Consider the following 12,995-nt stretch of genomic DNA (forward strand, 5'->3'; position numbering starts at 1 on the left):
AACCCAGACCTCCCAGTCTCAGGGCGGACACTCTAACCACAAGGCCACTGAGCTGATGGGGGTCGGTGGCCAAATACTAGATAATTTTCTGACATGAAATATTGAGCACCACGGATATAGAAACATAGGTAGTACGGCATACTATAGCACGCCGTTTTTCATCATTTTTGAGGATTTGAAAAAAAATAAAAATAAAAAAAATAAAACATGGGTTATAGCCCATCGTTTTTTTATTTTATTTATTTTTAAATACCCTCTTTTTTCATCATTTTTGAACATGGGCTATAGCCCATACCGTACGGCATACTATAGCATGCCGTTTTTCATCATTTTTGAGGATTTAAAAAAAGAAAAGAAAAAAGGGGTTATAGCCCATCGTTTTTTGAATTTTGAATTTATTTTTTTTCATCCTCGTTTTTCATCATTTTTGAGGATTTGGAAAAAATGAAAAAAGGAGGGGTTATATATGGAGTTACATTTGTGTCTTTTTTAACCAAACAAAAGAAAAACATTTGAGAGAGAAAAAATCTAAACAGAACAAAAAACTATTTTTAATTCAAACAAATTAAAAACGAAGAAGACATTTAAAAAATGTCGATCGTCAGATCTAAATGAGTTTAAAGGTGCTGCTGTGTACAGTACCTTGGGCGTCATGTTGTTGGTGATGCAGAAGGCCAGGTGCTGCTGGATGCTCTCCATGCTGTGGCAGTGCTGCTGCTTGGTGGTGCGCAGGTACTTCTGCAGGGCGCGCGCCATGGAGGGGAAGATGGCCTGGGCCGCCTCGCGCGGGTCCATCACGTCGCCCGCCGCCGCCGCCGCCGCCGCCCCGGGGGCCTTCTTCTGCTCCTCCTCCTGCATGCGCTTGATGTGGGTGAACGCCTCCTCTACCGCCACCACCAGTCTGGGAGGGGAGGGGAGGGGAGGGGGCACAAGCCATGTTTAACCCATTCTGAACGGGCACCCATTTTGGTGTCAGCATCATGTCGTGCTTTAGCTATTGAAAAATAGCAGATCTACAAGGTCATATCGCGCCAGCGAGTGGCGCGATACGAGCTTGTAGGTCTGCTATTTTTTGAAAAATCGAAGAACGACTGACATTTTTTAGAATCTGATCTCAGGTCAGAATGGGTTAATCAGACCAGTGTGTGTCCAGTGGAAACCTCGGTATGAATCTGATCTCAGGTCAGAATGGGTTAAAAGGAGAATTTCGGGCTAGAAGGCTTTCTTACCATACCTTACCTTATTTGTGGTTTACGTCCCGTCCAGGTGTTATTTTGTGCAACAAACGCATTATTGGCTATTTCCCCCAATACCCGACCATAAGCCCTCAATGGGGCGTTGGGTTTTTACCGCTAATTGGCTTATTTCCGTCGCTCTATGGGGTGCCCGGACCACCACCCTATTGACGTCTATTGACTGTAATGTCAACAGCTGCCAGGGGGAAGTGTTGATTGACCAGGGGGTCTACTTGGGCCAGCGTAACAAGGTCTACCCCACCCCAAAAATATGATGTCGTTGCCGATGTTATACATGAGACGAACACACTTGGAAAGGGAAATAGGAGGGCGGAAATGGAATTGGTTCCGTTTTGTTAAATTGTCTTAACTTTGCAACGCTACTGACGTTCGGGCGCAGCAGCAACAACAACTCTTGAAAACAAAGTATTGCATTGTGGGTTCGAGCTGACGGGGTCCTATTTCATATCAATCAATGAAGTCACTTTAATCTTAACCCATTCTGAACGGGCACCCATTTTGGTGTCGGCATCATGTTATGCTTTAGCTATTGAAAAATAGCAGATCTACAAGCTCATATCGCGCCACCGAGTGGCGCGATACGAGCTTGTAGGTCTGCTATTTTTGAAAAATCGAAGAACGACTGACATTTTTTAGAATCTGATCTCAGGTCAGAATGGGTTCATCAGACCAGTGTGTGTCCGGCGGAAACCTCGTATGAATCTGATCTCAGGTCAGAATGGGTTAAGGTCTCACCGTGCTTTCCGCTTGCGCACGCGTCTCTCGTGCTCCGCCTCTTCGTAGTACAGCTCGTTGTGGCTGGTGTCTCTCCGGCGCGCCGCCGCCGCGATCATGGCTCTGGACTGGGAGTGAGCCAGTCCTGCTGCCGCGTTGTTACCGCCGGGACCTGGCGGGCGCGCGCACACGCACACACACACACACACACACACACACACACACACACACACACACACACACACACACACACACACACGTCGTAAGCTTCAAACTTTATTGTCAACAATACCAATTATTATTGGAAATCTGATAAACCTCCAACATTTACAAGTTGGGTCAAGGATGTTCTGTCCTTTATATACCACTGGAGAAGCTCAGATACAAATCTCGCCAGAAATGTGTAAAGGCTTGGTCCCCTTTCCTTGAATTCACCCTTTCACTGTCTTTTGATGTGTGCTAAGTGTTTTCCTACATGTAATTTGGTTCACTGTGCAGCCCCTTAATCTAGTAAAAGGCAAATTTTATTGTATTTATTTTATTCATTTATTATTTATATCCTTTACTACCTGTTTATTTTATTTTATTGTTGATGTTGTTGTTGTTGTTGTCTTCTTTTGTGATGGAACCGGGGAGGGTGGGATATATGTGGGGTTGTTTGTCTACAAAAATTGAAAATCCTATAAATAAAGTTATATAAAAAAAAAAACAATACCAATTATTGCGACGGCAGGTCGCATTTACTATGAAATCGTGCAGTCAGTCAGTCAGTCACACCCCATATATGACCATGCCTCGTGACGACATGTGATGTCATCAATATTAACCCATTCTTTTTTTTTTTTAAAGATATTTTTTGTGGCTTACGCCTTTATTGGTTTTTTAAGGGATAGAAAGTAGGCTGACAGGAAACGGGAGAGAGATGGGGGGATGACATGCGGTAAAGGTCGTGTCGGGTCCGGGAGTCGAACCCGCGGCACACCGCGACTGGATCACCAGTCCGGTGCCCAGACCGTTACGCTACGGCCTGGGCCAATATTAACCCATTCTGACCGGGCACCCATTTTGGTGTTGGCATCATGTTATGCTTTAGCTATTTAAAAATAGCAGATCTACAAGCTCATATCGCGCCACCAAGTGGCACGATACGAGCTTGTAGGTCTGCTATTTTTTGAAAAATCGAAGAACGACTGACATTTTTAGAATCTGATCTCAGGTCAGAATGGGTCAATCAGACCAATGTGTGTCCAGTGGAAACCTTGTGTGAATCTGATCTCAGGTCAGAATGGGTTCATCAGACCAGTGTGTGTCCAGTGGAAACCTCGTATGAATCTGATCTCAGGTCAGAATGGGTTAAGCCCATATATGGAGATCCCTGATGTCATCGATGTTGGCCAGCAACTCTACAGGTATATCTCACCTCAAGCCCTTATAGATCTCCTGGGTGGGTTCCTTCATGGTACAAAACATTTTCAGATGCGGGGTCGGCGGCCGAATCCATATAATTTGGGGGGTCCTTGGCATGAAATAGTTTGAACACCACTGGCATAGAAGTTTTTTTTCCAGGAAACTGTTATTTTAGAATCTGGTCTCATTTCTTAATGGGTTAACCCATTTAGGCCTGAAATCATGACAGTTTTCTGAAATACCTATGTTTCTATATCAGTGGTGCTCGATATGTCAAGGACCCCACAAAATTATTGTCGGCCGACACCCATCCGAAAATATGTTGTTCCAGGGACCCCACCCCCACCCCCCCCACCCCCCAGAAGCAAAGATTTCAGTTAAAAACGTTGGCTCTGAAAGAATATATACAAGTTCGTAGCTGCGAGCTGTTCAAGCCGCGCTATGAACTTGTAGATCTGATATTTTATATAACAGCTAAAGCGTAACACAATGCTTAACCCAATTTGGGAGGGAACCCGTTTTGGTGTTAGGCATTACGTTATGCTTCAGCTATTGAAAAATAGCAGATCAACAAGCTCATAGCGCGCCACCGAGTGGCGCGCTATGAGCTTGTAGGTTTGCTATTTTTGAAAAATCGAAGAACGACTGACATAGAAACCCGGCTTTTTCAGAAAACTGTCATTTTCAAACAGACATTTTTTAGAATCTGATCTCAGGTCAGAATGGGTTAAAAGTAAACACCAAAAGGGGTTCCCGCCCAGAATGGGTTAAAGCCCTGCAGACGCACGGAGGCGTGCAGGTTCACCGGCTGCCTCAGCAGGGTGCCGTGTATGATCCTCTCTACTCGCCCACATAAGACATTAATCCATTCTGACCTGAGATCAGATTCATACGATGGTTTCCACTGGACACACACTGGTCTGATGAACCCATTCTGACCTGAGATCAGATTCTAAAAATGTCAGTCGCTCTTCGATTTTTCAAAAATAGCAGACCTACAAGCTCGTATCGCGCCACTCGGTGGCGCGATATGAGCTTGTAGATCTGCTATTTTTCAATAGCTAAAGCATAACATGATGCTGACACCAAAATGGGTGCCCGGTCAGAATGGGATAAGACATTAATATTCAAATATTCCTAGAACTCCGTGCCTCTGGGCGGCGCTGAGCATCCCATTCAATTAGCAGCCAAGATCAAACTTACTGTAACTACTTGAACCCCACCATCCATATTCCAGGGGGGGACACATTAGTCAAAAATAATTAGCAAATCTACAAGCTTGTAGATCGGCTTTTTTCTTTTTGGCGTACAGTGCTAGAAGGGTTTAAGACAGTGATTACAACGTTGGCATTTCAGAGCGTTGAGTTTTAGACGGGGGTCAATGCAGGTTTAACCCATTTAGACCTAAGTTCGATTCTACAAATGCCTTCTAAATCATGACAGTTTTCAGAAAAACGTCATGTTTTTCATGTTTGTCATTCTCAATTTCATGTCTAGGAACCCCAGAAATGATATGAAATGTAATTGTAAGTAACCACCATCTGAAAATATGTTGTTCCAGGGACTCCCCAGAAGCAAAGATTTTAGTTGAAAATGTTCGCTGTGAAAGAATATATTATTCAAAGATTTGCGCCACATTTTCACGATTTTTCAATAACACAATGCTTAAAACACCAAAAGGGGTTCCACTTCACGCAGGCGAATTATTGACACAGGAAGGGTTCGCGCTATAGCGGGGAACGGTTAGAATAATTCATGGGCGCCCTGTAAGAGAGAACATAGAAGAGTTTTCCACTAAAACAAGCAAGGCAAAAACAAACAAAAACAACAATCTTTGCCATAGAAATAGACGTCATTACTCAACACACAAACACCACATACCGTGGTATATAACACACACCCTGCTTGGCTGGTCAGGAACGTGCTAAAGTGACCGCAGACCTAAAATGGGAGGCTGAGTTTTGTTTACGAGTGGTTTACTTTATAGGAGGATAAACTGCAACGGGTTGGGTCTACACTACTTAGTGCCTGAGGAGGAGACGTGGTAATTGGGCGAGTGGTGGATGGGGGACGGGGGGTTCTCTAATCTGTTGTAGCCCCATTTTCATTTCCCCCGAGAGGCCCAGGCTCAGAAAATAGCAGGGGGCCAAGCGTAATAGCCCGGCAGGGTTCAACACGAAAATGAGACTGAGCACTGCGCTGAGTCACGGCGCGGTGTTTACTGCGGCGTGTGTTAACGACTGTTCCGAGATCTGGTTCCATCGCCGCTCTTTAACCCATTCTGACCTGAGATCAGATTCATACGAGGTTTCCACTGGACACACACTGGTCTGATTAACCCATTCTGACCTGAGTACAGATTCTAAAAATGTCAGTCGTTCTTCGATTTTTCAAAAAATAGCAGACCTACAAGCTCGTATCGCGCCACTCGGTGGCGCGATACGAGCTTGTAGATCTGCTATTTTTCAATAGCTAAAGCATAACATGATGCCGACACCAAAATGGGCGCCCGTTCAGAATGGGTTAATAAAGCACAGATTCCGAGATCTGGTTCCATCGCCGCTCTTTAATAAAGCACAGATGAGTGACTCTCCTCCTTGACTCATACAGTCACTTTTACTGTGGAGAAAGATAGAGAGAGAGAGAGAGAGAGAGAGAGAGAGAGAGAGACTGAGAGAGAGAGCGCAGTACCTCCAGAGAGAAATAACTATTGATTTAACAGCCCGTCTCCACAAGTGGAGAAGAAAGCACAAAGGAAATGAGGGATGGGAGAGGAGAGATGGGGAAGGTGGAAGTGGGAAAGAAATATAAGCGCACAACGGGGAGAGCGGGGGGAGGTTAGTGCACTTAAACATGCACCTGGAGTACACTTAAGGGAGTAGCGGTGACTTGAGTGGCGAGTGATGAATGTACTGTAACATGCTGCCCTGCTGTGTGTAGTTTTACCTCACGGTGAATTATGCCTTACACCTGTCTATAAACACACATGGTGGTCCGGTCGGGGGGACTGGGGGATGGGGTTTGTGTTGCACTAGTAAACTGGGGAATGCCGCCGGGTATTTTTACAGTGTGGTGGTTGGTGGTAGCCTGGTAGGGAGTCGTCGCTCTGCCTCAGGAAGCCTGGGTTAACCCATTCTGACCTGAGATCAGATTCATACGAGGTTTCCACTGAACACACACTGGTCTGATGAACCCATTCTGACCTGAGATCAGATTCTAAAAATGTCAGTCGCTCTTCGATTTTTCAAAAATAGCAGACCTACAAGCTCGTATCGCGCCACTCGGTGGCGCGATATGAGCTTGTAGATCTGCTATTTTTAAATAGCTAAAGCATAACATGATGCTGACACCAAAATGGGTGCCCGTTCAGAATGGGTTAATAGGTCGTCGTACAGTACGTACAGTAAAACAGCATCCCTACACCAAATGTGACCAGATTAGACTGAGGGGGCTGCCATCGCGCAAACAACAGCTTTTCACCAGAGGAGATTTTTTTCTTTTTTGTAGTATTTTTTTCTAAATGAGTTAATAGCACAGGCAGACTCTTCACATACTACTAGAGCATGTCTGAAATAAGTGTCAGAGCTGAAATCGACATGTAAATATGAAATAAATGCTTAAACATGTAGCTATAGGTGTAATGTTAGAGACCACAGAAGTGAACCTTTTCAAGCCTGTTTTCTGAACTCGCTGTTGTCTGCAGGACATTACTCTATGAGCCATATCTCCAAAACTGGTGGGTCAAACTGAACAACCAATATGTCAATTTGAAGCTATGATTCCCTGCATATGACATGAAAAAAACAAAAAAATAATAATCCAATGGCAGCCCCTCAGTCAAATGTAGTCACAAATATAACCGGAAGACGTGGCACGTGCAACAACATAATAAATTCAACTTGAGAGTTACAGTAAATGAGAAAACTGTGTTTCTTTAAACGTGTTGAAAGTCTTGCTTTGTAGCAGGCTAGCTAACACATCTGTAAGGGTGAGAGGATTTTAGGGTTGGTGAACATTAGCAATGAAGTGGATGTGAGCATTCTTATGTTGATTTAAACTAAACTAATACAATAGCCGCTTGCTGGCATTCAGAATGTATGCCCTGTCCGGAGCGTCCGTTGAAGGCCTTTATTTTTCTCCCTTTTCTTCCTTTCTTGAAAGCAGGAACAGCTCGGAGACGGAAAAGGTCACCGTCGTGCCGAAGTGCAGCGGCTCATATCTCGTACGTTTCTGCGTTCATATTGTAATGAGATCCGGGGCGGCGGGCTCCTCACAGCGAATGACAGATTACAAGTAAGACGCGCAAACGCGGGAAGCGAACGCAGCTCGTAAATGGCAATAACAACAATTAGAATAAATTACATACTTTTTTAAGGTTTTATTTTTAAAGTTCTCTTTTTTGTGTTTTTTTAAGATTTTATTTTTAATTTAAGTTTTTTTAAGTTAAGTGTTTTTAAAGTTTTTTTTTAAGTTACGTTTTTTTAAGTTTTTAAGATTTTATTTTTAAGTTAAGTTTTTTAAGTTGTGTTTTTAAAGTTTTTTTTAAGTTAAGTTTTTTCTTTTTCATTTTAAGTAAAGTTTTTTTTTAAGTTAAGTTTTTTCTTTTTCATTTTAAGTTTTTTTTTTTTTAAGTTAAGTTTTTTTAAGTTAAGTTGTGTGTGTGTGTGTGAGAGTGCGTGCGTGCATGCGTGTGTGTTTTGTGTGATACAGCTGCGCCCTCTAGTGGCGGGCGGGTGGTGTAACAGCGGGACAGACAGACACACAGACAGACAGACATGATCTGCAGGGTCTCATAGTTAGTGCTCATTGCGTTCGCAACTAGCCCAACAACTCACCGTCAACGTTGTACACCTTGAGTCCCGCCAGGTGCTTGGCAGCGCGGGACTTGGAGGCCGTGAGGAGGGCAGGGTTGTGGACGGGGAAGTCTGTGTAGTAGTTCTCCAAGACGACCAGCGCCGCCCGCTGGATACTGGATAACACAACAAGGAGACACAGCATACATGGTGAAACGGTAGCAGTGATGTTTTTGGCAGCACATTTCTATTTTAGTCATATAGTCTTTGGACTGAAACTTCTTTTAGTTTTAGTCACATTTTAGTCACCTGGAATGTCTTAGACTTAGAGTTAGTCTAGTTTTAGTCGACTAAATGTCATAAGATTTTAGGCGACTAAATCTACAGTTGATTTAGTCGACTAAAATGTATTTTGGCGGGTCTAGATGCCGTCGTAATGAGTGTTTTTACACTTGCTGAAAATAGCCGATCTACAAGCTCACAGCTTGTAGATCAGCTATTTTCAGCATGCAACCAAGTGTAAAATGACTTGAGTGGATCTCTTGTCCACTAGTCCCTTCCATTTTAGTCTAGTTTTTATTTGTCGACGAAATTGTCAGTACATTTAGTCTCAGTTTTAGTCATCATAGCTTAGTTTTCGTTTAGTTTCCATTTAGTTTTCGTCAGTGGAAATAGGTAGTCGACCAACATTTTTCATCTTAGTTTTAGTCGACGAAAATTGCATTCATATAGCGCTTTTATCAAAGGAGCTTTACATGAATAGATTGTGCATTACATCCACCCATAGAGCACCGAAGTGCCGACGTAACTCGCTCATCCCTTCGATTCCACTGGAAAATGTAACTAATTCACTAGCAGTAACATTAGCGTTTTCTCTCAGTCAGTTGATTCTTCATATCCATATGAGTGAAGCGGCCGGGATGACATGTTTATTTTTCAAACACAGTTCTTATATGAGGCGATCTAAAATCCCCCTATGGGGATTATAATGCAAATAAAAAGTACATGAACCTGTGGATTTGCGCCCTCTACCGATATTGACGTCAGGCTTCAGTGCTCTATTCACACACACACATTCATACACCGATGGCGGGCGGAAACCATGCAAGGCCTGCTCATCGGGAGCAATTAGGGGTTCAGTGTCTTGCTCAAGGACACCCCGACACTAGCTGTGGAGGAGCCCGGGTTTGGAGCCGGGAACCGCCCGGGATGGAGCCGGGAACGTCACGGTTCCCATCCCGGGGTCCGGCTGCTCTACCGGCCCCCTAACCCATTTCCACCTGGGAACGATTCTGCAAATGTCTTCTAAATCCCGACTGTTTTCTTGAAAAAGCTATGTTTTTCTATTTCTATGTCAGTCGTTCTCAAACACTCTCATGTCACTTTTCACGATTCTTAAAAAAAATAGCAGACCTACAAGCTCGTAGCGCGCCACTCGGTGGCGCGCTATGAGCTTGTAGATCTGCTATTTTTCAATAGCTAAAGCGTTACGTAATGCTAACGCCAAAAGGGGTTCCCGCCCAGAATGGGCTAAGCCACTGAGCCGCCCCAAAATATACACAGACACAGTCACAGAGAGAGTTCTCGCTCCATTATTTATAGGTCTGTTGTTGGTTTTTTTCTCCTCCTTATTTCTTTCTTCTAAGTCGCTGTAGTCATTCCCAACGTGGCTGATATACAGTGGTGCTGCTCGCCTGCCAAAATGCAGAGCTATGGGGTCTTCGAAGTGTTCGGGGGGGGGGGGAATTAAAAAACTTCAGTGCACAATGCAAGGAATAAATGCATTCGCCATGTATCTGAAGGAAGTCTGATCCAATCATTTTTAGATTTCTCTAGTTTAATCCTGAGTTTAAGTTTTTGTTGTGTTCAAGATCTGATTTTAGGCATGTTTAAGCCTCCAGGAAAATCCGTGTTGAGGTTCTTAATCCACTGTTTTTCATTAAAACGTCTTTACTGTCCAATTGGGATTGTGTTGAAGTCCAGCGCATTTTAGAGCTTCAATGCCGTGAGCCATGAAATGTTGCACAAACCTTGTGGTTGTCTTTTTTCCATTGTTAATATTGTATCTGTGTTGTCCCAGCCTTGTACCTATTGTTTTACCCGTTTCTCCGACATATTGTAAACCACATTTTTCACATGTGATTAAGTAAATGCAGTTGCTGGTTCTGGTTGTTATTTGTTGTTTAATCTCTAACACGCGTTTTGTAGTTCTATTTTTGACTAGTTGTTTGGGTTTGAAGTATTCTGGTCCCTGGCGTGCTGGTGTGTTGATTTCTTTTAGCTTGCTGTGTACTAGATAATCTTTAAGGTTTTTGTTTTTTCTGGGGGGGGGGGGGGGGGGGGACAGCCCCACCAAAAGAAAACAGCTTTGATGAGCTCTTTGCTTTGTGTATTTTCCAAAAATCCTCAGTGTTACTGTGAAGAGTGTCGATTTAGTGTACCCAGTGGTGTAAAGTACATTTATTTTAGTACTGTACTTAATTCCAATTTCCACTACTTTTTCTTCTACTCCACTACATCTCAGAGGCAACTTTTGACTCCATTACACTTATTTGATAAATAAAAAAACTACAGGTAGTTACTTTGAAAATTACCATATATAATATATATATAATTACCATTATACATTCTGTATAATGAGTACTTTCTACTTTTGTTACTTTAAGTACATTTTGATGCCAATTTTTCATCTTAGTTTTAGTCGACGAAATAGCAGATCTACAAGCTCATAGTAGCTTGTAGGCCTGCTATTTTTTTAAATCGAAGAACCACTGACATAGAAACATAGCTTTTTCAGAAAACTGTCAGGATGCAGAAGACATTTTTAGAATCTGATCTCAGGTCAAAATGGGTTAAGAGTGCAGTGAACACCCCCCCCCCCCCAGAAAAGCTATGTTTCTATGTCAGTCGTTCTTCGATTCTTCAAAAATAGCATACAAGCTCGTGAGCTTGTAGATCTGCTATTTTTCAATAGCTAAAGCATAGCATGATGCTAACACATCATGGTGAAGACGGCTCAGCCGTAACACCCAGAAACCGTGTCATCTCAGAACACTAGAGAGACTACATTAGACTTGCACATTTAATAATGCCGGTATAATAACTGACATAACAAAAACATCTGGTTTTTCAGTTTGCAAATCAGTTATTTTCGTTCAAGTCAATTTGATTAATTTACAAAACGTGGTATAAAGCAGCATAAGAAAAAAATGCAGACGATAGCGGTGAGCGACACGGTCATACGATGAAGAGTGTGTGTGTGTGTGTGTGTGTGTGTGTGCGTGTGTGTGTGTCAATGGCAGTGAAAGGTCAGATTAACCCATTCTGACCTGAGATCAGATTCTAAAAATGTCAGTTGATTTTTCAAAAATAGCAGACCTACAAGCTCGTAGCGCGCCACTCGGTGGCGCGATATGAGCTTGTAGATCTGCTATTTTTCAATAGCTAAAGCATAACATGATGCTAACACCAAAATGGGTTCCCGTTCAGAATGGGTTAAGGTCACAGATTGCACAGACCGTGGGAGACAGACAAGGCAGACGATTCAGCGTCTGCGTCTCTCTACGTACTGTACTGCATTGTGCTGCAGACAATGGCATGAGACCCTCGGCATGTATCGTCTAGTAAGGGCGAGCATTGTATCTCCCCCCACACTGAAAACTCACTGTATCACCCATGGGTGAATATAGGACTCACTGTATCACCCATGGGTGATACAGTGAATATAGGACTCACTGTATCACCCATGGTCGCGCTCGCCCCAACGACACAGGATCAGGTCTTAAGCGATTCTGACCCGAGATCAGATTCTAAAAATGTCTTCTACATCCTGACAGTTTTCTGAAAAAGCCATGTTTCTATGTCAAGTCGTTCTTCGATTTTTCAAAAATAGCAGATCTACAAGCTCATAGCGCGCCACTGAGTGGCTTCCAGGGGGGGGTCCCCAGCTGAATGACCGTTAGGACCGAAGTGGATCCTTATATAGGTCTAGAACTCGGAGAGTTACGTTGGAACGTACACCCGTACAGACCCCACCTTCAAAACCATACATGATTTTTAGTTTTTAGTTAGAAAAGGAGGAGGGGGATGAATCGGTCAGAATACATGCATTGGTTAGGATTGATGGAGAGAAGGGGGGGGGGGGGGGAGGGAAAGGGAAGTGGGGGTATAACCATTCTGACCGGGCACCCATTTTGGTGTCAGCATCATGTTATGCTTTAGCTATTGAAAAATAGCAGATCTACAAGCTCATATCGCGCCACCGAGTGGCGCGATACGAGCTTGTAGGTCTGCTATTTTTGAAAAATCGAAGAGCGACTGACATTTTTTTAATCTGATCTCAGGTCAGAATGGGTTCATCAGACCAGTGTGTGTCCGGCGGAAACCTTGTATGAATCTGATCTCAGGTCAGAATGGGATAAGGATGAGTTGGAAGGTAAGGAGGGGGGTGGGGAGGAGGAGTCGTCTTGGGGCCCGACTGCGACTGACTGGGGCGACACAGGGGCGTCATACGAAGTACAACGCACGAGCTATCAGTTACCATGGCAGTGTGTGTGTGTGCGTGTGTGTGTGTGTGTGTGTGTGTGTGGGTGTGTAGTTGTCATGCGAGTAGGAGGAGTTGATATCGGTTACCATGGCGTTTGATCGAGGCGCGATACCCGAGGAGTGAAGCGAGAACGGAGCCCGTGCGAGTAGAGCGAGGGGAAAGCATAGGGTAGGGGGGGTGTCCAAAGTGCGGCCCGCGGGCCAAATGCGGCCCTGAGATTCATACCCGAATTGTATTATGAACGGCCCGTCCAACAGTATATGGGACATATACATTTTT

The 12,995-nt window shown here is 43.8% G+C and overlaps 1 protein-coding gene across 2 annotated transcripts in view; it reads right to left on the reverse strand.

The window, feature by feature from the left end:
- LOC310854400 (vang-like protein 1) overlaps window positions 1–12,995 on the reverse strand; it is a 148,351-nt gene that overhangs the window by 3,749 nt on the left and 131,607 nt on the right. For both annotated transcript variants that reach the window (XM_083759026.1, XM_083759025.1), the window contains 3 exons: window positions 8,213–8,346; window positions 1,992–2,142; window positions 643–901 (listed from right to left, as the gene is read on the reverse strand). In XM_083759026.1, the coding sequence (XP_083615152.1) occupies window positions 643–901; window positions 1,992–2,142; window positions 8,213–8,346 (544 nt within the window). The remainder of the gene's footprint in view (window positions 1–642; window positions 902–1,991; window positions 2,143–8,212; window positions 8,347–12,995) is intronic.

Source organism: Protomyctophum parallelum (genome assembly GCF_964188405.1).
Source record: "Protomyctophum parallelum genome assembly, chromosome: 23".
Lineage (NCBI taxonomy): Eukaryota > Metazoa > Chordata > Actinopteri > Myctophiformes > Myctophidae > Protomyctophum > Protomyctophum parallelum.